General features: G+C 36.4%; 1 protein-coding gene across 6 annotated transcripts in view; it reads left to right on the top strand.

The window, feature by feature from the left end:
• The window catches only part of LOC123869690 (shootin-1), a 113,930-nt gene that overhangs the window by 74,412 nt on the left and 11,773 nt on the right, over nt 1-27,745 (top strand). For 5 of the 6 annotated variants that reach the window (XR_006796949.1, XR_006796948.1, XM_045912679.1 and 2 more), the window contains exon 2: nt 27,401-27,529. Coding sequence is in view for 4 of the 6 variants with exons in the window: in XM_045912679.1 (XP_045768635.1) it covers nt 27,401-27,529 (129 nt within the window). In the remaining 2 variants the exon portion in view is untranslated. Of the gene's footprint in view, nt 1-17,934; nt 17,940-27,400; nt 27,530-27,745 lie in introns of those variants that run through there. The other variant, XM_045912681.1, reaches the window with a different exon arrangement.

Here is a 27,745-nt window from a genome sequence, read left to right as displayed (position 1 = left end):
TGACTTGTAACATTTTGGTGAAACGGATCGAGTTTTTGTAACTCCAACCAAAGACTGACTTGTAACGTTAGTTTGTAATGTTATCATTCGCGGCGAGCGTCGCGTGCTTCACTCGACTGTCGGGTTTTTCGCGAATTCCCTTTGAATGTTACATTACAAGTCAGTCAGCCATTTTGACTAAAAATGGAGCACACTTGAGCCAAGAGCTCGAATGAGACATTACGAACACACGCTACAAGTCAGTCTTTGTCACCGTATTGTAACAACATCGCCTCTAATGGTACAATCCAATGGTACATCACAAATACACGGTATAAGTCTGTCTCCAGCTTAACACTTGTTACTACATTGATGTTCTACGAAACGGTTGTTTCCGGAAGTATTAAACACGCAAAACAAAATCATTCAAATTCCAAGCAATTAATTATCCATTACTACACTAGCGGCACGCTATGATGGCCGGTTTGACACATTACAATAGTGATGTGGAATGTCAATTTATTCTCGAACAAAAAACAATTAAGTTTTGTTTTTGTACCTGATTAAATAGGTTTAATAAAACAAAAATGTATATGTTTATTTAATTTATTTGAACGAACTGAATATTTGAACGAAAATGAATATACATACTTTATATGCACACAAGAAACATATGAATACAAAAGATACCAAAAAAGGTGCCACAAAAGGCCATAATTAATCAGATTCGTCCATACTACTATTTTCACTGTCGTCACTGCTATCATCACATACATTAATAATTATATGTTCGTTTTCTATAATATTATCTATTTTCACATCTCTTTCATAATCTTCCCTTATTAATTTAACAGTTCTATTCACAACCTTTTCCCAGTCTCCTTTAGTCACATGTTCACAAGCTTCTTCTAATAATTTTAGCATTTTTTTTGTGGTAAATGGGGGTTCTGTATTGTGTCTTGCAGCATATCCCTTAATTTGAGCCCACACCAACTCAATCGCATTATACTCACAATGGTAAGGCGGTAACCGTATAACTCTGTGCCCATGTTCTAATGCTATTTCGTCAATGACGTATCGGATCTTGGTTGGTTTGTTTTCTTTTAAAAGACGTACTAATTCCGCTTTTAACATATTCATGTTTGCATCTACGCCATTTTTACGAAGCCATGCGACGATATCAGCTTTCTTTTGGGATTGGGCAGGTGGCTTGTCAATTTGCATCGAGTGGTATGGGGCGTTGTCCATAATTATAATAGATGGTTCAGGGAGGCTACACAACATTGAGGTAAACCATTCAGTAAACTTTTCTCCATTCATGTCTTCATGATAGTCCAGTGGTTTTTGACGCAAAAGCCATGAGAGAACCTTCGACAAACCCGTTGATGGTTCCGGCGTGACAAATTATAAGTCGCGATCCTTTTCCTACAGGAACTTTGGAAGTAGATGCTGCTGTGTCATCGTTCCAAGAACGGCCTACAGTATGGTTAGCATTAAGCCATGTTTCATCCAAGAACACAACATTTTGCCAATTTTTGATTTCTTTCACTTGCCGTAAAAAAGTATACCTTGCCATCGCTATATCAAATCTTTCCATCAATATTTTGCGTTTGTTACATTTTTTGTATCGAAATCCAATGGTCTTCAAAATCTTCGTTAAAGAACTTTCCCCACCGAAGAATAATCCAGCTTCCTTCAGTGAATGCACCAACTTTTTTCTTGTTGGATACTCCTTCTGTAAATAGTAGCCGTAAACATGTCTTCGGATAGCATCGGCATCAAAGCTATCGATGCCTACGACTGGTTTTGCTCGTTTTCTCTTTTTTGGTGTGTGAAGTTTATTTTCTTCTGTGCCAGTCTCGCCATATTTTTTTTTAGTTATCCGTCTAACAGTTCGTTGTCCAATATTAAGCGCATCAGCTACGCGTTCAACCACTGACGTTATAGGTAAAATTGGCCCTCCATTTTGAGCTTCACGATCGAAATAGTTACGAAGGCGTATTACGAACTCACGTGTCTGACTATTTAGAACAGTTCTCTGCGTACGTTCGGTCATATCGACGAAATCCACAACAAAGGGCTTGAACAGAGTCCAAATTAACGAGCAAGGGTCAACAGTAATGCAGTATCAATATTTGAAATCCAAAGCCAGGTCAAAACTATATCACAATCGCATTGCACTGACAGTTTATACTTTTCGAAGCAACGTCAATTCGAAACTGCTTTGTTTTGCATTGAGCATTGACGCGAGTTTGCCGGAGGTAGTAGTTGTGCTAGCCAGCGATCCTATGTGACGATCGTATTAGATTCCATTTTTAAAAATTTATTGATATTTTTTTGCGATTTCAGAGGTTTGTCCACATAGTGAAAATTGTTCATATTCACAAGTACATTCACCCCTTAAATGGTGCAAACTGATTTTTCTACACTTGTATACATTTAAGAAATCAATTTAATAAATAAATTTTGAGTCCTAAACCTAAAACTACATTCGATAAAATTTATGAATCTCTGCACATCACTATCGTCAATAAAGTAATACAATTATTTCCTTCAAAGTCGTTATCAATTAATACGGAACTTCATGAGCGGACAAACGTCAAACCGGCCATCATAGCGTGCCGCTAGTTTAATAAATATTTGGTATGTATACTGTATAATTTTAAAATATCTAATACCTTAATACAGAATAACAATACAACTCTTAGGAATATTGATTTCTTTAATGTTTAAACTATCATGAGTGATTTCCATTATAAGTATAGAATGTAACGGCTATTACTCACTTATTTAGTCGATATAAGCCCGACAAGTTTCGAACCCATCTGGCATCCTTTTATAGGGTTCCGTACCTCAATAGAAAAAGGAACCCTTATAGGATCACTTTGTTGTCCGTCTGTCTATCTGTCTGTCTGTCCGTCCGTCCGTCCGTCGTGTCTGTCAAGAAAACTTATAGGGTACTTCCCGTTGATCTAGAATCATGAAATTTGACAGGTAGGTAGGTCTTATAACACAAGTAAAGGAATAAATCCGAACACCTTGAATTTGTGGTTATATCACAGAAAAAAACATGAGTTTCAATTTTCAAAGTGAGATAACTATACCAAGTGGGATATTATTATGAAAGGGCTTTACCTGTTCATTCTAAAACAGTTTTTTTAATGCATAATAGTTTTTGATTTATCGTGCAAAATTTCGGAAAAAATACTCGAGTACGGAACCCTCCGTGCGCGAGTCTAACTCGCACTTGACCGGTTTTTCATAGGGACTCAGCTCGCTGCGCGTGGCGGTTGAGACTCAACATTGAGCATTACATCGACTAAATACGTGAGTATAGCCGCTACATTCTATACTTATAATATTGATTACATTGATTTTGCTTTGCGAAACATTACACGGTATTGTTTGCGACACCAGCCATTATGTTTTGTCACCTCTGCTTCACCTACTTCGTGCTCTCGGTATCAACTTTCGTGAAATCGTCGTTTCTTGTCACCTTTAGCGATTCGATGTGCAAAATAATACACTGTTGTTCAAATATTGGATTTCTCACCTGTCTTCAAAATTGTTGATATGACACCTGTTCTTTAAACTATGGACTGCCGTGATTAAGGCTGCTTTGCAATGACAGATATGCGATGTGATTAACAGGGCTCTCTCCGTCAGTCGTTTCATACAATCGTAGTTCCAATTTCATTTGAATATTAAGCAACCAAAGTCCATGAAATTTTGCAGACATATTCTAGAAACTAATATCTGTGTCTGTGGTGTTTTAGATTTTTCTAAAAATATGTAGTTTTAAAATTATAGGGGCTCAAAGATTTGTATGAAAATTTTTAAGACCGCGTAACTTTGAAACCGAATATTATAACAGAAATCTGGAAAACCACAGACATAGATATTAGTTTCTAGAATATGTCCGCAAAATTTCATGGACTTTGGTTGCTTAGTATTCAAATGAAATTGGAACTACGATTGTATGAAACGAGTGACGGAGAGAGCTCTCTTAAGCGGAGAGCGAGATTAAAGCCAAGCTACAAAACTACGTGTATGTTTCCATCAAAGCCAAGTTGTGAAGCGTAACGGGTAAGACCGGACCACCAGACCAGACCAGAAATTTAGATATTATATAAAATCCTAAATCCCTGCCGGGAATCGAACTCGGGACCTCCCACTAGTAAGACCACAGCACTTACCACTGCGTCAGGGAGGTCGTCAAAAACTTGAACTTGAGCCCCATTTCCACTAGAGCTAAGCTAAGCTATGCTATGAAAATCAAGCGATCCTATTAGTAAGTTTGACACACATCTGTAGCTGAGCAACATAGCACATCTCTAGTAAAATGCAAATTAAACCAGGTTTTTCCCTCTCTTAATGTAGCACGATCACTAAAACTAATCATTCATTAAACTTCGTCTGTTACTCAATTTTGGAAAATTATATAATTAATGTCAGTGGTACATTGTCTTTTAGATGTGGGTTGATATGAACAACAGACCCTGATGTTAATCAGTACCCAATTATCAGGTTTTATTTAGGTTCTGTATTGGAACCGGTATGACGGGATAGAAAAAAGGAGTCTACCATTCTACATGATATGCAAATGTAGAGTCATAATAGTATTGCATAAGAGTCAAGAACAAACGTAGGTAAATAACTTAGCAGGCATTATATAAGTAGATGCTATAAATAAACTACGGCGCAATTATAGACAACTATAATCCCTTCTTACAGTAGTGGACATATAATAAAGTCAAGTAGAACACAGATACTAAAGAACCTTCGAACTGAGTATTGTATTAAAGTTCTAGGAAACAGTTTCACTTTAACGAGGTTTATTTGTAACTATGGCAGTAGACCTAGATATTATTTGATGTAAAAAAAAATGTTTTTTTTTCTATTCTAATCCCACTTCTGATGAAAGATAATAAAAGAGAGAATCCATCACTTAGTACAGAAAGCTGCAATATAAAACTAATTAATATTTTGCATTTTTCTTAGGAAAACCAAACTTAGGTGGTTAAATAGACTGTAAAGTGAAAAATTTACATTTATATGCAATTGTGTAGTGCGTATTTGCCGTAGGTCGACTCAATGGAGATTTTATTATTACTTTTAGTAGAACGTCTGTATTTTCGTTGCAGACAGCAAATTAGGGATGTATTATATAATCCTCTAATTGTGAATAGTTACTACACGGCTATACTAGATATATAATTATGTCTTGGTCCGTGACTAATTCAGCTAGATACAGTTGATCAGCGAAACTTGTGGGTGCAACAATCACACCCACGCAGCACTTGGAACAATAGCCGGCAATGGAATAAACGGTCGACGAGATGTAAATACAGAGCAATATTTTGATGACACGAAATCGAATCCAATTGAGGATGGAGTGTCCTTGCGACAACGTAGATACAGAGAACAATTCAATTGATTTGTTTGCCAGATTGAACTTTAGCATCTTGGCACAGTTCAGGATAGTTGGAGACTTGTAACTAAACGTTGAGGCTTTACCAAATGTTACCTACTTTTGATGCTAGGTAAACTATGAAACGATTAGGTTTCTTTGATTTCACAAGGATTTCACATCACAAATAGCCTCATATTTGACAGGTGTCGATTCAGGATTAAAACCAAGAGTTTTCTTGCGTTCACGTAGGTATAGATAAATAAGTAGGTAATAAAAGAAAGTAAGTAGAAAATAAAAGAAACCTAACTGTAGCTGTGAGTTAAATTACAGATTTTTTTTTAAATCACTCATAATTTACTTCAGAAAATCTTTTATTTCTATAGGTACCAGAGGTAACCCAGAGATGACAGAGATGAAATACGATTTTACAGATTCAAATTCTTAAAAACTTTGTATACTTAAAGATTTTGAAAATCCAAAATTTCGGAATAAAGTGCAAACGTTTTTCAAGTCAGTATCATACTGACGTACCTAAATATACTAATCGCAAACAAATATATAATCGTAAATAATCCGCAGCTGTTTAAACTTCTAAGAATCGGTTCTGTTATAGCCGAGTGAGTTTAATTGTGATTAATATACTTGTCTCGCTGCAATTCATCAGCGAAACTGGTGGGTGCAACAATCACTTGCATGTAGCCTGTAGAGTTTAGCAGTTTGTTGGATACCGGGATAAACAGTATTCTAAGAGCAACCGCTGAGTTTCGCGCTGGTTTTTCCCGGTAATATGGGCATTCTGTACAAGAGATTCCTTTGACGATTCAAAAGCAAATAGACTCAAAGACTCAAAGACTTTATATGAATAAAAGCCAATTTAGACGACATAAAAACTCTTTCGAGTTCAGGCGATTTCTGACAAACAGCTTGAGTACATACCTATATACTAGTTCGCGACAGGTCGACATAGCAATCGGGATATCAGGCCATAGTTAAAGGTAGCCCAAAGGTTCTTAAACACGGTGTCATCTTACACCGTGTAGTTGTTTACCGTTAGTTTATGCCCTTACACGAATGGTGTCACACACTTGTCTTCATTTTTAAAAATAAAAAGCTTTACCTATCTAGATTTTTGAAATATCTTAGTAGGTACGAACTCTATATAAATAACTTATCCATCAGTTGTCATCGCATAAGGTTTATAACAGTTATCCAATACCAGTTGCATACAAGTAACAGTACAAAAGCAAGAACTTGAATCGAGCGAACTCCAAATAATCGGACAGGTGGTGGCTTTATATAGCGTCCATGTAAAAACCGCCCAGCTGCACTGTTACGGGGACAAACAAAAGAACTCTTTGATTAATTAGTCATTCAATTATTCGTAATAAGCACTTACAATTTTTACAATTCGCTTCGTAAACAGGCGGCTGTTTGCGGAACTTGTAATTATTACTTCGTAATCTATTGTTGTTATTGGCCACATTGGCTTCGTATTTTACTCTTGTTATTAACTAAATAGTTTGTTCGATAGTGTAACTTCCGTTGTACACAATCTCTAAACTAAACTATATATGCTATACAGATCTAGAGGTATCCTTTTCCGCAGAGAATTTTCCATATTCTCTTCTCTTGCGTGACGGCTGCACGCTATGTACGCAAGAGGCCTAGTTACTTGTTGTCCATTTACAAGACGTAGTTAAAGATAACTAAGTAAATTATAATATTTCGTTTTATTTCATTTTAATACTTATATTTGACTAGCTGATGCCCGCGACTTCGTCCGCGTTGATTTACGTTTTTCAAAATCCCGCGAAAACTCTTTAATTTTCCCGTATAAAAAGTAGCCTATGTGTTAATCCAGGGTATAATCTCAAATCCAAATTTCAGCCAAATCCGTCCAGTAGTTTTTGCGTGATTGAGTAACAAACATCCAAACATCCATACTTTCACATTTATAATATTAATTAGGATTAGGATTAGTTTGCTTTTGGCGTTATAGCTGGTTTTATTATTGTTTGAGTCTAAGTTGGAAAGTCAAAATCTGAAAAAGTTATATAGGAAACTTAAAAGGCAAGGCATGGTGAAATAAATATCTAAGTAAATACGTAGGTATACAAACCCGTAGAATGTGTAGACAACAAAATTTCTATAATAACTGTGTATATTGATTTTTGACGCGAGGAAGACTTTTGACCTTGTTCATCTAGGGAATGTCACAAGGAAATATGCTTGGGGCCTACTTTTATTCATAATCAGGTTTTCTATTTTACTAGCTTCTATGTATAAATACAATCGTGTCTTCACGCTAAATGGCTTGAAGGCAAGGCTTTGCCGCAATCCTTCCTCTTCAAAAGATGAATTTTTAGTACTTGTAACAAACGCGTGTAGCTATAAGGTAGTAGTAAAATAATAATGTATTAAACCAACATAAATTCGTGTTCACAATAAAAAATCAAGTGATGCGTTTAGGGATTTTGTCTTCTTTAAAAAAAAAGAACTAACGTCATCGGAAACAGGTAAATGTGCAATTAACCTTTGCAAATGTCATCAAAAGGATGCTGCTTGCAAAACATTGAATTAGGTTGCTATGGTGCTGTTTCCTTATAATTTAAAACTTATATTTTTCCCATAAAGTCTGTTTTTGCTTGATTTGAATAGCAGTTGGTTCTGTACACCTATAGCTACTCGGTTACGCTATGCAGCTGTCATGCTTAGGGTTCCACAAAAAAGCAAAATAAAAATACATATAAACCATGTATTATCATTAATTCTGCAGATGCACTAAAAATGAGGACCAAGTTCTGGAATAAAAGGAGTTAAACTAACGGTTCTTATCCTGTCCTACTTATTTTTAACCCCCGACCCAAAAAGAGGCTTGTTATAAGTTTGACGTGTGTATCTGTGTATCTGTCTGTGGCATCGTAGCTTCTAAACTAATGAACCGATTTTAATTCAGTTTTTTTTTGTTTGAAAGGTGGCTTGATTGAGAGTGTTCTTAGCTATAATCCAAGAAAATCGGTTCAGCCGTTTGAAAGTTATCAGCTCTTTTCTTGTTACTGTAACCTTCACTTGTCAGGGGTGTTATACATTTTTAATTTACACTTGTTCCGCACTGTTGTCTACCATTTTGAATACAAAAAAAAATATGTTCTTTTTTCTGTATTTCATTTTTAGAAACCGTTTATTTAATCACGTTCTTGCTAAAGAATCTTATAAGTATTTTTATAATCGACTTACGATTTCATATAAATATTATAGCTCCGATTCAAGCACTGTAAAATTCCTATTCTAGATCAAATTTATTCATATTGATTGCATTTACTGGAGAGTCTTTAGCACCATTATTAACAGCACTTTCAAGTGTAATTACAAATTGAATTAAATAATTTAATTTGCCTTTTAACCATCGCCAATACAACCGTTGTGCACGAAATTGGTAATAGATAGTGTCCTGCTGTGTCCAATTCTGCTAATACGCATGTTTATGTGAACACGAACGTGACTTACCGCACGTTTCTCACGTGTGGAGTCACTGCAGCTTAGAGGTCGTAGCCGACTTACACGACTCCGCATCCACCCAACAAAAGTATGAGCACTCAAATATGGACTTAACGTCGTGCTCTGAAGATGCACTTTACAGTAACAACAACAATAGCAGACAGTGCGTGGTGGGCGAGTTTGCCGCAACCTTACCACTCAATAGTTGACATCTTGCGTGCTGCACATTTCAAGAACGCGGCCAGTGCGCTGTGAGCACGTCGTCTGCTCGCTTGAAGCATGCTAAAGGTCGACGTACGTGCGAGGATGGAGGGAAGCCGGCGGGAAGAGGGCTGGTAACTGTAGGCGCAGGGGCAGCGAGTAGCTTGCTAGCTGTAGGCGCGGGGTCAGGTGGTGTTGTGCAGGAGCCGTTGCAGCGGTGTCGTGTAAGTAGGCTACGACCTTAGTGTCACAGTTCATGCTAGTGCTTTTAGGTTTAGATTGATAGCTTGACTTGGTGTTCTATCAAAATGAGTGTAGACTTGATACAAAATCTATTGTCATTTATTGACAATAGTGTTCTGCAGCTGATATAATATACGCGTGTATCTATGAACAGGAACGTGATTTGTCGCGCGCTTGTCACGTTTAGACCCGCTGAGTGCTTTTAGGGCGGCATGGAGGCAGCGCAGCCGCAGCGCTGCTTCCACGCTGCTTTGTAAACCCATATATGTAATTTCGATCCACAGTTTCGATCGATGAACTTGATGCGAGGCCGCAGCGCGGGTGTAGCGTTGCAGTCGCACTTTTTTATTTAGGTATATGAAAAAAATATATCTTGTCTGACAGAAAACTCTTAAAAAATCTTATCTTATGAGAGTTAGATAGTTCCAACTCTCATAAGATAAGATTTTTCTCATAAGAAGAAGCCTGCCGGCTTAAAGCCTGTCGAATTGAATAATATTACAGGAAATTATAATAGATCGGGGTTACATACTAGGAAAACGTTAGGACGAAGTTAAGATGCGTAGTGCCCACTATCTACGCCTACTTACGCTAATGTTTTCTTAAGTAGAATAATTATATTGGGACATAAAATGTGAGAAGTTCAAATGATAGGATTCACTAATAAATACATCATCTTAATAAAAGTAGGTATGGAATGCAAAATTATTCGCTACCGCTAACTGCTTTTTTGTTTAAACGAAATCTAAATATTCTAAACGAAAGAGCCGTAAATAAAAACAATATTAACAAGGAGGCCAATGGTATTAGGTCATACAATTTCGCAAAGGTGATCCAAAATGCGAGGAGGCGAAAGTGAAAGCACTAAACGGTCGGTTGACTTGACCGCTGTCTTCGTCTTTTTACCTGTTAATCAACTGTTAGTCAACAACGAATTTCGCGGCGCCGCTTGTTAATTTTTCTCGCCTGTTAAATTTCTACGCCGTCATTTTTCTATTTTTTATTTTTCCATGAGGTTAATTTTCAGATTAGGATTATCACCAAGATGAGACGAATAGAGCAAGAACGAGGAATGAGAATATACCTACAGCGGATCATAGATAAAATAAATAAAATTCTGTTGTTTGCCTAAGCATAAACGAAGCATGCATACACATTATAATTGGACATAGTAAGGTCTGAAATTAAACGTTAACATTAAACATAGGTAAGAGTTCTGCCTAATATTGAGATTAATTAAGCTTGATCTAAGCGTTCGGCGAAATATTTGCTGATAGACAACATCCGAGTTAATGTACTTATAATCGTTTTTTCAAGTTTGACCTGACTTCTAGAAACTTGGATACTCTTTTTGTGATGAAATTACCAGAGCATTAAATGTTTTGTCTATTTGAAATCGAGCTACTTAGTTGTATGTGGTGTTGTTTTCAAAGACTAACAGCCGTATACTGAAACATATTTTAATACTTAAGAGTCACTGTTTTTCATATTTATTCACTCTTAAACATTAAGAAACGTTTTAGTGTTGGTTGTTCATATTTTATAAAGAAACATTATTATTACTTATTTTACTAAGCGAAATATAATTTTAATCCCAATGTAGAAAAGTTTCGTTTTTCCGTTCTTGGCACAAGTATCAACATAGCATTGATTGCCAGTGAAAGTGACGGATGTATATTCTTATACTGGACATCCTGAATACAATCTTTAATATGGTCTTAAGACTCACGTCAGTCGACGTTTTAAGTCATCATTCAAACTGCATTTGCTAATAATTACTCAAGAGTTATCGTTTTTGGATACTGCGGAACAGAACCGCAAGCGTCAAGAGGCTTTCACTTATAGGTAGTCTTGACTCTTGTCCGGCCAGTTTTCTCTATTTGTCTAAATACAATTTTCAATACTGTATATATATCTTGTATCGGCGTATACCAACATAAAAAAATACATATCTATTGTTTAGTAATTTTGGTGCTTCAGGTCATCAAATTATTTATCAATGGGCTTTTTCCAAATTGTGGCAATTTAATTTTGAATTAGTAATTCTATTGAGATCTAAGTCTTTCTTAGCGTTATTCTCTTCTTTTTGGTTTGGTGTGGTTGGTCTATTAATTGTTAGTAAAAACAAAGGGATTTAGACCTCTTCGTATTTTTTTATCAAAAGATGGTATCATGCTCATCATCATCAGAATAGTGTAGCTTTTTTCATGTCTATGGTCAATAGCGAGGCCATTTTTAGCACGGCAGGATAGCATTAATAGCCGAGCATAACCGATATTTCCACTTACAGTACCGACCCTACCCTACCGGCGTAGCCTCATCATCATCAACATTTCACCCATCGCCGGCGGACCACAATTGAGCATGGGTTTCCTCTCAGAATCATTAGGACTTAAGTTTTCTCTGGATGGAGAAATCTCACCAAAGCAGATATCCATACGATTTTTTCTTCACCGTTAAATCAAGTGGCATTCCGAAAAGTTAGACGTCCAGGGATTAAAAGCTACCACAGTTAAATTCACAGTCATTAAATAATAGATTTAGCAAAAGCAAGTACCTATAGATTAAACATACAGTGGGTGTAGTTATTAAAAATAAAGATCAAATTATGTCTACCTAACGGATATCCTGCTGAGTCGGTATAATATCTACCGTATAGTAATTTCTTCGTATTATTGACGTTCCCAGAATAACAATGATTACGAAATGATGACCAAATGCTGCGTTAGTAACACCGCATAAGCGGCATCGGATCCGTAGGTAGGTTTCCGAAAACGTACATACTTAATTGTATTTTAATATGTATCGCTATAACTGCGCGTAGCTTGTTTTTGTAAGGTAAAATTGACCATATACAACTTTTCTATATTAGCTTTATTTGTTTTTAAATTGCTCTTTAATGTCTCTGGCCATTTTTGTTTCTTAACAAAAATGGTTAGCAGTGGGTTCCAATAACATCTTAGACGTGGTCTAATGCCATGGAATGACTAAATAAATGCTATCGGTCGTATTCATTCCCCGGCCTCCAAACGTAATAAAATTACTTACTGTCTGTTTTTTGTGCACATTTTTTTTATTTGCCCAACACATTGCCGAATTAAATATAAATAGCCTTGTTTTTTTTTATCCCGATTTGATGGCGACAAGCTGTTATTATTTTATGACTCATAATAATTTTGGTTCAATGAATAATAGCATACTAACGACTTGTCGCTTAACAAAAAGTTTTTGATGTCCCAACTGGTATGGATAGTGAAAAAGTAAGTTGGTTATACAACAGCCGACCGAGGCGTCCGTCGGCGACCAAGGCATAGGCACCATGCAAGGCACCAGGAAAAAAGATTCTTGTCAATCTTCATTACCTTACTCCGTTTTCTATTGATCTCAGAAAGAAGATCCACGAAAATGTTATTGAAATAACCTACACTGTTTACACATTTATTTTTTAACGAAGTACTATTCAAGGATTATATTCTTAATAACTACCCTAATCACGATTCACGGCACCAGTCAAGAATTGTCATTGCGACAAGTTTGATGAGGTAGACGACCAAACAAAGAATTTGTCGACTGTGAATTTTGAGTTGTACAAGAGCAAAAAGTGTCTAGTGTGTTTTCACGCTAACAAAGTTTCCAGTCGCTTTGTTTACGATGTTCGGGACAAATGAGGACATTGTAGTGTATTTGACAGGCTGCCGCCCTCTGACCTGCTAAACAGCTTATTATAACTGGAGTGGGTGTCGTCTTTGTTTGGCATTAAAAGGGCCTTAATGGATGGTCGGATATTAACTAAAAGCCATTTTACTAATTGCCGGAAATGTTCTGAATGAATTATATAATTGAGGTGTTGGATAGGGAATTTGGGAAATACATCTATCTATACTAATAAATAAAATTGGAGTGTCTGTCTGTAATTTCGAAATAACTACCGCATATTAAGGTCATATGGTTATTTGAACGATACTATAACTGAATCACACGTTTTTAAAATTTTTGTCTGTCTGTCTGTCTGTCTATCTGTTTGAAAAGGCTAATCTTGGGAACGGCTGAACCGATTTTGACGGGATTTTCACAGACAAGTAGAGAATTGACCAGGGCGTAACATAGGCTTTTTACTAATAAATAAGACATATTAATTAAGGAAGAAGATACGGTAACATGTGTCATTTCGCCATTGGAGGTTGGCTTTCATCACGCCATAATAACATGCCATGTCCTTTGCCAAACGGAAAAGCGTGCTATGCTGGCTGTCTCTGTCCATTCCAGGATATTCCTAAGCCATGCCTTTCTTCTTCTATACAGGACGATTTTCTTTTCCTCAATTTTGCCTACCATAATGGTCTGAAGAAGACTCCTAATACGTCTGAGGATATGCCCCAGAACCCAGATCACTGAGCTTTCTGTAATGCATCCAAACCGACAACCGATACTATTGTATGTAGTTGGCACTCGGCATGTAGTCAGCAACAGCATGCAGTTCTTGTAGGTATGATGGGCTCACAGTCACAGTCACACAGCTGAAAATCAGCGTCCTGCACTTTATGCGTGTTGACGCATATGATGCAAGACATGTTGCTACATGAAGCTGTACACCCATTTGGGGTGTCACAGATGAAAATATACATTTGTATGCTTTGTTTTTATCTGTGACACCAACAACACTTAAATGCATTTTCTTTCTTTCTTTGTAAACACGTGTTTACACTGAAAGAAAGAAAGAACAAACTACCTACAATGTTGCAGTAGCTTGCAAATTACAATCCAAATGCAGATCTTCTGCCCTAGACCGTTATTGTGGGGAAAGGAAAACAAAGAAAAGAATGTGAAAATAATTACACCGAAGTTTTAACACGATTTATTTCCGGAAACAAAGTTGGCGTGATCGTTATCAAAGCCTTTTGTGCGAATAAACGTTTCCACACAATTGTTCTGCTGACGAAGGCGAGTTCCTGTTAGCGCAGCGAGCGCAAAGGACGACCTTGTCATATTGAAGAGTCGCTCATAAAAGAAATGAGGTCACTGCGATGCGACGGGTGGATTCAACGTTGCAAAGGATAATGGAGAATTTCAAAAATCGTAGAATCAGGCTGATATGGATGAAAATGTTTTTATAACAATCTCTACACGTATGGGGAGTGGTGATAGCCTAGTGGTTAACATGTTGGCGGTCGGGGATTTGATCCCCGGCATGTATGATACATATACCTATTTGATTGGCGTGCCCCGAAATGATAGAGTACGGCACCTCCTTCCTCTTCTACGAAGAGTAGAGATCTTTTATGCCTTCCAACAGAACAAAATCTCTGAGCTTATGAGAAAATGATGGAATATGGAGTACCTTAAGAATGTAATATATACGCATAGATTTTTGAGATTTTCTTGTAACTCATACGTGTTTTGAGTAAAATAATTTGGAGTGTCCATACTCTCAGTACTCACCATAGAATATAGATCTTGCTGACAGTGTTGGCACAGTCTATACGATGACTGACAGTCATGGATGATTAACGAAATTAACTGATATACAACCACGATGTACGTACTTATCGTGTAATCAGCTAATGGTGAAGTGTTTGAGTCAACGAAGATTCCATTGAACATGTTTGACGTCTTTCTGTCAATTTTTAGACCGAAATTCGTCCGCATTATGCCGATTCCAGAGTTTGAATTAAAACGAATAGACAGATTAGTGACCGATTTCTTCAGTCTTTTGTCTACCTTCTGCAGAACTTTGTTGTTCAATGCCTTGATTTCCTATTCCAAAAATTCACTATCTTATCCTTATGGTAACTTGTTCCCAATGTTATTTAAATATGTAGAGTTAATTAAAAAAAAAAGTAAAATGGGCATGTACCTATTTATAGCCTTGAAGATATTGATACAAGACATTCAAGACGAGTAATAGAGCATATCGACCAATCGATTCAATTTCAATTTTTTGTCGCTTCTTTGCATCGCGCAACAATGCGGTTATTTGAGAAGAGTAACCTACCTTTTTTTACCTACCATACTAGCTACGTTTTTGGTACCTACCATACTAGCTACGTTTTATTATTTGAGGTACCTACGCAGGTTTATAATTTTCTATGACAAAAAAATTGTAGGATGGTGTAAAAGTGCTACTGATGTTAGAATATAATAAAATAGAATAGATTTATGATTATTAGTTATGTAGATTGATATTTATTGGTACCTAATGGTAATCATAAATACTTCGAAGAGAGAATTAATGATGAATGAAGAGAACACGAGAAAGAAGAGGAAAAGAAAGAAAAAAGTTTATTTCTTAAATTGTGTTACACATCACATGTATAACAAAGACTTGTTTATCCCGGTGACTCTCCCACGTGACAAGTACGACTCGTAAAATTGCATACTTACATTTCTAAACGTATAAACTGCACCCAAATAAAGCTACACTTCCTTGTGTTCTAAATAAAATATTGTGTAATTTGAGTAGGCTGAATATTTTTATAAACCATTACTTAATTATTTATTCATAATCATTTTTAATTAAGTAGTCTATTGCATCGATGGTCTAACTCTGTATGACAAAGGTGTAGGTGTATTGAAATGAAGCGAAAGTGGCCAGGGGTTAAAAAGAGAGAGTTCAAGAGGACCACTATTTATCAATAAATAAACGGTGGAACGACTGTTTCCAAATGTGTTTCGTAACCAAAGTCACCAAACTGTTTGTTATTAATTTAAGGGTCTAGACAGACGGACCGCATTTGGGCTGCAAGCCGACTGCAAAGTAGGTATTGTAAGTAGTTGGGAATTGGGATGCAGTTTGATTATAGTTAACATACCCTAGCCATACATAGGTTTACCGTCAAGTTTGCAGCGGTGTCCAGTCAACTTATAGCCATACACCATCAAGTGTGCATGACATCATGCAGACTGATAGCCATACGGCATACACCGTCCAGTTTACTGAACGCTACTTCAAGTCCGCTGCCAACTTGGCGGTAAACTTGATCGTGTGTGGCTAGCGATAGCTGCACTGCCAATCCGTCACGTGCTGTCGAGTGTCGACGTGCAGTCAAACGGCAGTTCAAATGCAGACTCATAAGGCCCTTATACACATTGGACCATTATGTAGAATCATTGCTCTACACCGACCTAAGTAGGTGTATCTTCAATCTCTTATATGGTCAATATATCTATACCCTAAAATGGACCTTGTGTATGGTAGTTTTTACAATATTCTCGACCTCAGATAGCAATGACATAATAATATCAATCCGCATACATATTTCCAAACTCCTTCGTGGAGTTATGTAATGGTCAATATTGCAATGTCAAGTTCACCTTCACAATATGGCTCAACTTTTTTTGCTACCTTTAGTTTTACGTAACATGTAGAGAAGAACATTTTCGCCAGGCTTACACTTCTGCCAGACTTATATAACTGTAAGATGCACTTACAAAGAAACCAGGCATGTAAATTGTCTTCTAAAAAGTCTAGCTGGTAGGTACTTACCTACACACGGGCTGAAAACACACGGCGAATATGTGCAGGGCCACTTAACGAACATTTGCTGTGTATTAATTTGGGTTTTTATCAAACATTAAAGGATTTTGGTGCAATTAACAAAAAAACGTCGATGGTTGGCACTCGCGAAATACATTGGGCCAATGGTTACTGGAGCCTTTATATTGTATACTTTATTTACACTCTCTACACAAGAAAACCTATTTAAAGTAAGGTAGAACCAGTAGAACTATAGGCTCGATACTGACGTCTAAAAAGTGGCACGAGTGTCAACATTTTCAAAGCATCATGTGCCTTCCAGCTTGTTTTAAAGACTAGAAGTAGATGTGAACGGTATCTTAACAATATGTAACTAATTAGCAGCTCCCAACCGCGCAACTAACGCACTGAGAACTGCAATCCGAGTGATAATGTCTCTTTCACAACAATTAACGTTCAATCAAACTTTCGGAACGAATTAATATCGTTTTTATTGTACTTTCTTTTCATTCGTTTTACGACTCTTAAACAATATCGTACGAGTTTTATGAGAATATCTTTTGTTAGTCGACTAGTTTCTGCATTCAGTTCTGCATAATATGTTCCTCATTTTCTTGAAGAGTACAATATTTCCTATTCATAATTTTTGTGAAGGTACTAAAAGCAAATAATACCTCAATGTCTGGCTTGTCTTCATTGCGTGCATTAATTTTTTACTTGCATGCATAATATTATATGACTAAATATTTATATTATATAGAGATTGCTACATTTATTAAAATTTGCATAGATTTATAAATAAAATAATGAATTGATTAATATATTTATCAGCGTTTTCACAATATAATATCTTCCGTGTATTCCAAAATCGATAGAGATCGTCGATTCCAACTTCTACTAATTACTATGCATTTTACTCATCATTCTCAAAATTCAAGTTACGAGTTACAACTGAATTATTGTAAACTGTGTAAATATTTTTCTTAAATAAGTAAATAAATATTATTATTATTCAGCCCCATAAAAATAAAAATAAAATAACTAACCATTAACATTTTTAGCATAATATTATTGAGTTAATATTTTTTTATTTCACTTTTGCGGTTACACCCAGACGTCAATAACAATGTTGTGCGGTTACATTATTCTTACGATATCAGTTTCATGAATTTTGTAAGACGTTAAAGCTTAATGTACTTTTAAAACGAATTGTATCAGGATTTCTCGGAAATCTGTGCGACTGTCATTATTTAGTAAGTATTAAAAGAGGGTTTTTTTAAATTCAGTTACAAGTTAGCCCTTGGCTGCAATATTACCTGGTGGTAAGTGATGATGCAGTCTAAAATGGAAGCGGGCTAACCTGGAACAGGTATGGTAGTTTTTATTAAACCCATACATACTCCTTTGGTTTCTACACGGCATCGTACCGGAACGTTTAATCGCTTGGCGACACTGCTTTGCCAGTAGGGGGGTAACTAGCGACAGCCGTAGACCAGACCAGACAGACCAGAAATTTATAAATTATAAATTTCCAAACCCCTGCCGGGAATCGAACCCTGACCATCTATTGATAAGACCACAGTGCTTACCACTGCGCCAGGGTACGTCAATGCTATTTTATGGTGATTTGTGGACGACTAGATTTCCAATCAGGTAATATTGCATTTAACTTAAGAACAGCAATAAAAAAGTGTTAATTACATAACAATACGACCATGGATTGCAAGATAAAATGTGGGTTCCATGACCTACATCTGACCTACCATGTAATTGACTGATTGTCATGGCGAAGTTACACTCGTTGATTTGAAGCGCCGTATAATAGAGTAAACTGTTAATTTGACTTAACACTGACTTTGATATTGAAGCGAGGTTTCTTCTAATCTACGGTAATGAGTGTTGTGAATAATTTAATCGAACTGCATAAGCAAGTATAAAGCTGGTCGCACATGCAAATCAGTGAAGCACTGTATAATAGAGTCATCTGTTAATTTTAGTAAACACTGTCTTCGCGCTTGAGGCGAGGTTTTTCTAATCTACGCTAATGAGTGTTGTGAATAATTTAATCGAACAGCATAGGCAAGTATAAAGCTGTTCGCACATTAAATCATTGAAGCGCCGTATAATAGAGTAAACTGTTAATTTGACTTAACACTGACTTTGATATTGAAGCGAGGTTTCTTCTAATCCACGCTAATGAGTGTTGTGAATAATTTAATCGAGCTGCATAAGCAAGTATAAAGCTGGTCGCACATGCAAATCAGTGAAGCACTGTATTATAGAGTCATCTGTTTTAGTAAATACTGTATTCGCGCTTGAGGCAAGGTTTTTATAATCTTTGCTAACGAGTGTTGTGAATAAGTTAATCGAGCTGCCTAGGCAAGTATAAAACTGATCGCATACTTAGAGTAACGTGCTATAATTTTATTATTCACTCTGGCAGTGATTCTTTTAGAGAGGTCCGCCCGTAAGTTTCAAATTAGTGTCAAGCTAACGAGATAATGTTGCTAATTCTGTTGTACACAATTCTCTAAACTAAACTGAATCAACATTGCTAAATCTAGTGCTATCCTTGTCCCCAGGGACTGAAATGAGCGTTGAGGTAAATCTGTCATTTAGTATGTTGACGCACAAAAAATTAAGAGGATACTTGTCAACAAGCCCCCGTCGATTTCCTACGTATGATATTATTGTTCTTATCTCTATTTGCCCTGGTTCGTGCATTCTCGGTTCCTAGATCGGTACATTTGTGATATCCAATTCAAATTGCTGTGATTGGCTGAATTTACCATGTTCTTGCTGCGACAGTGAGTTTGAGCCACTAGCGGAACAATGTTAGCCGGTCAGAAATGATTGCAATTAGTCAACCTGTTTGACGTCCGTGTTCTGTTTTCGATTACAAAAAAGCAAAAATTGTTGTTGCAATCATCAATTTTAGCAAATAGTGAAAGAGAGTCGGCCAATCAGAGGTCACAACTACCGCCACACTTTCTGTCAAACTTTGGCAGTAGGCCTGCCGAGTAATGAAAACAAATTTTTCATTCTGTCTAGGTGTAGGGTAGGTGTAGGGTTGCCACCTGCCTCTTTTAGATTTACAGGCTACCACCATCAAAAATACGGGGTTTAGATTTGTTTACGGGAGACATTGTTTCTTATATATTGTTGTATTATTGTATTGTTTATTATTGTATTTGAAGAAATAGGCGGTGGTTCTCTCTGAAAGCTTATTTAGATATTTCAGTTTATTTGTATGTTTTGTATTTTTTCTCTGTATGTTGCCGGGTCTTGATCGGCGAACTGTGTTTGCAATGTGGTTTTAAATAAAAGATTATTTATTTATTTCAATAGCTTTTAAAAACTCTTCATTTTGTAAAACAAAATGCATGTTAACTTAAAATTACATTTAACTTGTAATTCCACCTTCAAAGTATCAATACCATGGCCGTAGCCAGGAATTGATTTCGGGAGAGGTTTTATCAGGGCCGGAACTGAATCCTGTCATGAGGAAAAATACGTTCGCTCAACTTTATGGGCTAATTACCTGGTTAGTTGAATTTCGCCTTTCAATTTGATAGTGGAATAAAATACAACAATGAAAAAGCGCAGCGCAGTGAGCGTAAGTGTTTTTGGTTCAATACAGAAAAAAATAAGTGAAAGGGAAACGAGTTTAGCCATAGCAAGATACTTCTTTACCAAAATTTTGATACTTACTATTCAGAGGTAACTTGCACCCCAGAAACGAACATAAGCTTTTTATCCCGGAAAATCCCCCACGGAATTTTTAAAAACCTAAATTCATGCAGACGAAATTGCGGGGCATACACCAAGTAATACAAATTCAAAACGCGAGTGAAGCGAGCGCGAAATGTTTGATATATTTCCAAAAAAAATTGGTAAGCAAATGCAAGAAATAGTGTAAGTATTATTTTAGGTTTAGGTTTTTGACGGTCTCCCAGACGCAGTGGCCATTTCTAAATTTCTGGTCTGGTGGGAGGCTTGGGTCATGGCTAGTTATATGGTTAGTATGGCCCTACCGGCCAAGAAATTAGACTGCACTATTACCACTAGGAGAGATTAAAGTCAAGGGCTAACTTGTATAAAAAAAGGCTTAGATCCTAAAACCAACCTCCGCCTCTTTGGCTACGGCCATGATCAAAATCGAGTGGGTTTCGGCTACACAGGTATTATTCTACGCATTGTCGCACAAGGAAAATATGTATCCCACCAAAAACATTTCATGTAAAAAGTTAGCCAAGACTCACAAGTTCATAATGTTTTCACTGTTAAAAAGTTATGAGATCTCTAGTAGAGCCAAGCCCCTAGCTGATCTTAGATTTGTGCTGGCCATGGGACCTATCCCAAGTCCAAAGTAATATAGCTCTTAAATGTTCTTGACTATATCACATTTATAACAATAAATAACAAATCACTCTACTTACAAGCTCTGATTCTACAAACCCTATATCTTGGTAAAAAAAGTACGGTTTGGCCGTTTAATAACTTTTAACGTTTAATATGTTATGTCATGTAATAGTTTTACGAACATTAAACGGCCAAGCCGTACTTTTTTTACCAAGATAGAGGGTTTGTAGAATCAGAGCTTGTAAGTAGAGTGATTTGTTATTTATTGTTATAAATGTGATATAGTCAAGAACATTTAAGAGCTATATTACTTTGGACTTGGGATAGGTCCCATGGCCAGCACATATTATATTGCAAACCTCGTCCTCAATAACAACATGATACCTACCTATAGTTTTTTTTTTTTCTTCACGCTTAAGGTAAACACGGTTATCTGAACATACGAGTACCTATCTCTAGTCTCTACCCGTACAATGTACAATGTACATATTCATACTGCTTGCTATTTATTTATTTTATCAAATTGATAATTTGCCACTTATGTGGTATTTTTGTAAATGGTGTTTGTGTTTCCAAAATTGTGAAATTAGGTAAATTATAACCTTGTAATAGGGAGCTTCGAAAATAGCAGTAACCGCAAAATTTAAGATTCCAGCCTTAGATTAAGGATTGCTCTCTGGTGCAGCAGAGACCAATCTTTAATCTCAGGTCCATGATCTATCCCAGCAAAGGCAGGTGCGTCTTCATGCTCATTTTGCCGTTTGACACCCGTATTTAAGCCAGCCACGTGTCTCGTTGTAATTTGACATGGCTGTTCAGGCTACACCGTGACCTAAGATGGCATGCTAGACAGAGCGTCCCTAACTTTGGAGTTATTTCAATCTGCACAAATCCTTACCACAAAATGAATTCTAAACGGTGTCAGACGACTCTTTGTTTATAAGGTATCAGAAATGCCAGAAATCCTTACTATCATATTTCCAGAAATGCTTTTGTACCATGTACCTTGGTAATAAACTTAAGTTCACTTAAGCTTCCTTCTTAATACCTATAGCAAAAATAGTTAATAAACATGTTCTAGGCAGGCGCGATCCAATCTTGATCTCATAGGGCATGATAATAATTATACTTACTTAATTATTGTAGTCAAGTGCAAACTTATCTTGAGAAAAAAATTAACGTGTTGTCAGATACAGTGCGGCTACTTTACAAGTGTGCAATCACTTTTATATGGAAACGCCATTATCCTTTAATGCAAAACAATGTGCAACATTTCCTTAACAAGAGAATATTATTAGCAAAACTGAATGCCACTTTTATTGCTAAGCTGTACGGAAGGAAGTTGCTATCGAGGTGAAACCTGTGGTCTGTAAATAGCCCATTTGCTACGAGCGTCATGTTTCTCCATTGAGCTTTGTAGGTTAGGTCACCTATTTGCTGCAACTTTACAACTTTAATGATATGCAATAAAACTAAAACACTAAACAGGTCTAGCATCTATCATCACTAGAACGATAAACTTGTTAAGTTTTTTAGCAACTGACTTCAAATGTGAATTTCTCGGTCATGCTGCATTTTCAACCCTGTGGTCTGTAAATAGCCCATTTGCTACTAGCGTCATGTTTCTCCTTTGTGCTTTGTAGGTTAGGTGTGTTTACAACTTTAATGATATGCACTTAGATTAATGATTGGACTGAACAGCGCATTGGAGACCAATCGATCCTTAATCTAAGGATATGCATTAAATCAAAAGACCTGTTGGTCTAGCATGACTGACCACCACTAGAAAACAACTTGTTGAGGCTTTTAGCGACTCAGGTGTGAAAAATTTCTTGGCTATGTTGCAAGGTTTTTCAGATCGTCGATATTATAATAATATTTTCGTACTAAAGCTTTGTTGTACAATAATAATAATTGTGATTCTTATGGAAAACGGTGGATCTTTTACATTTGTAGCTTCAATTTTGCTGATCTAGATGATAATTTTTGTTATAATGTTATAAATTAATGCTTAGTTAGATTGTGTTGTTATAATTGTTTTAACTTACGAGTAGTACGATATGGACCATGCACGTAATTTCTTTGAAATTAATGTAACGAAAACAGACCCTTTCGTTTTATTATAGTGCCTGCACGTATAGGTTACGAAAGCGCGGCTATTAAAAAACGCAACTTTGCATGCAGTTACGTCTGGTCGTGTGAAAATAAACAATTGTCTGAAATTCTCTAGTTCCGTTTTATATGAATGAACGAATGCTGGGCTTAATGTCGGATCGCAATTGTAAATTATAATAACCCACTCGGAACTGCGACTGTGGCGCAACGAAAGTGAAACTACTAAAATGCTGTCACTGTCGACAACTGAACGAGTGTCGCCGGCGGTCTTGTTTGGTTCGTTGACACTAAAGTGATCATTGGAAACTCTTTTAGTTATTCCCCGTATATACGGAAAGGTTATTATTTTAGCCTCGTCTAGGTCTGTTTCTTGTTCCTAATACGCGCTGCATTTCGTTAAAGTTGATTGTAATGGTAATGCGTGCTCATCCACACTTCTGTGGAATTTCGAATTTGAATTTGCTATGAAAAATTCGCCGGCTCAATATAAATCATCATCATCATTGTCAACAACCCGTCACCGGCCCCTCCGGAGCAGTGGTCGCCTCTCAGAATGAGGCCTTAGTGTTTTTGATTGTCTCTGTGTCAGAAGCACACACGTTTATTTGAGTAGTTTTATTTCTGATTATTCCGTGTTGTTGGATAATAATTATCTATATTCTACATCTATTTAATCAATGTCATGGCCTTTTACGGTGGTAATATAATTACTTACCAAAACAAAACAAGGAAATTGTCAACAAGCTTCGCCTTGGAATACTTGGGAAATTAGTACCAATCGATTGTAATCAGCTTACCCGTCGCGTATAATATGTTTGTAGTTACTCGTATCACATGATAGGTGGATCACGTATTTCGAAATAACAAAAATAAAAACCGGTCAAGTATGAGTCGGACTCGCACACGAAGTGTTCCGTACTATCCGTACAAGAAATAACACTTTAATCCCACACCTAGCCTAAGGTGCACTCATGACCTTGTGCAAATTAGCAAATTATTTATTCAAGAAAATATATTTAAATATTTTTTGTGATGTAACCACAAATTCACACACAGATTTGTTCCTATACTCGTACCTACCTACCTGCCTTCCTTCGTTTTTTTTTTTATAAAAGAATATTAGCCATGTTAAATGACTAATATTCCCCTTTCCTCTCCAACTAAGCGTCAGGCTTGCGCTAGGAGTAGGTACGACAATAGTGCAACGGGCGGGGTTTGAACCGTCGACCTATCGGTTTTCAGTCCACTCCTTTACCGGTTGAGCTATTGAGGCTCTTTGATTCCCTTTTCTTGACAGACACATAACGAAGTAATCCTATAGGGGTTCCTTTTTCCTTTTCAGATACGGAACCCTAAAAATAAGTAAATATCACCTAAGGCACAAACAAGAGCGTTTATCATAAAACTGACAGCTAACGTTATCAGCACTTACCTAAGTGACATCGACATTTGTGAGCTGCGTTATCAACGATATCGGTTTCGGGGTTATTTATAGCTTGATTTTGTTTGATGATTGATATCGTTGATGCTCCCAACCTCTCTGGACTCTGATGTTTGTCTATCTAGTTTCTTATTGTCCTTCCTTATTAATCTGCTTTTCTGCTTTTTTCCTTTACAAATGATACGGCAAATTTATTCAGTGGTTCAATCTAATTATAATAACTTTTATCCACCTACCCCACCCACACTCTAGTATCAAACTTGCGATCATGGCCATTATTATTGGTTCTTATCATTAATAATATTTTAGCCAAAATTTGAAGAATGACAGACTAATAAAGGTTGTCACGACTTTTTACATCAATAGTTAGTGCGATTACGACAGGAATATCAACCCTACTCCAAAATCATCTTAATTATAATCAAGTAATTTTAACTCTAGGCATAGGCCTAAGGGATCATATACAAATAACTGTATATACACTAACACTAGCATATTATACTAACATTAATTAGGTTAAGAAACTAAATTGTAATAGTTAAGATTAGACATAAGGAAAAATTTGTAAGATAAGGAATAAATAAATGCTTTATAATAATAATAAAAATCTTAACTCTAAATACTGAAGTACATACATAGAGTTTAGAATCCGATTCGAAGCATCTGCTAACATAAAAGACCTGTCGAGTTGAAATAACAACAAATAACACGATAAAATGTGTCTTCCTCTTTATTTATTTATTTAAACATCTTTATTGCACAAAAATACAAAGAAAATAATAAATGATACACTTATAAAAATACAAAGGGTGACCTTATCACTAAAATGATACTATAAATACTATATCAAGTCTAAACTATACGGTTTTAAAACCATTCCGCCCAAGTTCCGCTGCCCTTTAATTTCTTTTTAATGGCAACTCTTAAATGTTTTTAATTTCATATAAATAGGTACCTAGCACGTTTTTTACATTTGATAGGCTTGTATTTCATCTTCCATTTTGCTCTAGATTTCATCTAAAGTGTGACTGATGATACAGTTGCAAGACGATCGCATTGTCTAAGAAATCCGAGCGTCTTTGATAAAAACAATCTTAGCTTACAACCACAAAAGGCATCAAGTAACGCGTAAACAACTAGAATATCTATTGACAAAGACTACATAATCATAACAATTGAATTATAATATTTTATAGCAATGCATATATTTTGTAAGAGTTATAAGAAATCGAAGAAGAGGTTTCGAATGTGTGCACTCGGCAAACGCAACACATTTTTCAGTGTTTAAAATTCCAAGAAAATCTTAATTCTTGTGACAAAGATTTAGAACCTATATTTTTTTTTGATAACTGTGCGTTTTAAGCAACTAAATATCACTGTATTTACGGTGAACGAAAAATCATCGTGAGGAATCCTGCATGCCTTAGAGTTCTCCATAATGTTCTCGAACTCTGTAAATCTGCACTTGGCCAGCTTGGTGGCCATTCTTATTCTGAGCGTAGTGGTTTGGGGATGGGTTGTGATGACGATGATGATAAATCTATGAAAATAAAGTTATCAAAGAAACTTTGGATAGATTTTAGCTTAGCAACTCGAAGGATGACCATAATTACAATATCTTAGTCACATGAGTGTCTTAATTTTGTAAACATACGTTTCAGACGATGCCATTCTGCTTTTGATGCTAAGTTATCTACACATGGTTATATTACACAGCATAATGTGATTACGTGCGACACATTGTTTCCTTCCACCAAGAAACAAGACATCCATCGTTCATTTCGCACACAAAGCCCATTTAAATTCAGTTCGAAGCCTTGAGTTTGTCTAACCCGTTGTTTAATTCATGGAATGTTAAAACGTGTAATGTAAGGGCCCTTAATTTGTATTAAACAAATCTAACGTAACCACTGATTGGTAATCACGAGCCACGGCCGGCTAATGGACAATCGTGAACTGCCACTTCAACAAGGCACGCGTCCGGATTATTGAAGACAACTGGCTCTAACGCGTGATTGTGTTGCAGTAATAACTCGTGCTAGTCTAAACTAAATCTATGCTGCTTTGCTACTGAATTTGTTTCATAACTCTTGTTTTCGTCAGGAGTATTGAACAATGTATTTACAATTTGTGTTATTGCATATCCTCCAGCACAAGTATTTAAACTCAAATTTTGCGTGCCCCATACCCATCGAAATTCTAAGATTTATGGGCTAAGAAACCACTAACCGTTTTGGTAATAATTCTAATCGTTGCTAGTCTACGCCTAGAAATCTTTGCGCTTACCATTTTTCGACATGACACATTACTCTTTCCAATTTAAATGAAATCTTTTTGAAAGTAAAACAGCTCCTGAATCATGCGGGGTTGGGTTATCCGTCGTTATTGATACTGCCTAGTACTTAATTTATAATTTTTATGGCAGTATTTTTACTTACATTTCAAGCCTACACTACACCTGTGCAGGTGTGTGCCCTACCACGACTGCCATGTCGACATGTCGCGAACTATTAGCGACTTGATGTTTGCCCTTTTAGCTCACAAACAAAATATTGGTCTTTGTATTTTCTAGTTTTAAGTTTATTTTGTAGTAATTTGTATTTTTTATTTTTATTGTTTATTTTGTTGAGCTGAATAAACTTTTATTTATTTATTTTGATGTTGGTTGTTTCAGACGGGCGGTGCGGACAGCGCGAGCGGCGGCTCCGGCGGCTCGGGCATGGAGTGCCTGCAGCTGCGCTCGCCACCCGGACCCTTCCACTACCTCATCTCGGAGCAGGCTAAGTCTCTCGTTGCGTTACAGGTATGCACCATAACTCTAACACTCTTATACTGCCTATTCTAAGCTAACTGGGATGTCTAGTTACTATACCGCAGCCAAAATGGACTAGAGAAGGAACTCTCGGTTTGATCCTGAATTGATTATATGTCAAATATTATCCTATGGATGACGTGAAATTAAAGAAAAATAGGCGATTCATAGGCTACCTAGATTTTTTCTTTTTCACAGTTAGCTGTG

This window comes from Maniola jurtina, chromosome 11 (genome assembly GCF_905333055.1).
Source record: "Maniola jurtina chromosome 11, ilManJurt1.1, whole genome shotgun sequence".
Classification (NCBI taxonomy): domain Eukaryota; kingdom Metazoa; phylum Arthropoda; class Insecta; order Lepidoptera; family Nymphalidae; genus Maniola; species Maniola jurtina.
The sequence above is the reverse complement of the archived record's forward strand: the minus strand, read 5'-3'. Positions and strand labels throughout refer to the sequence as shown.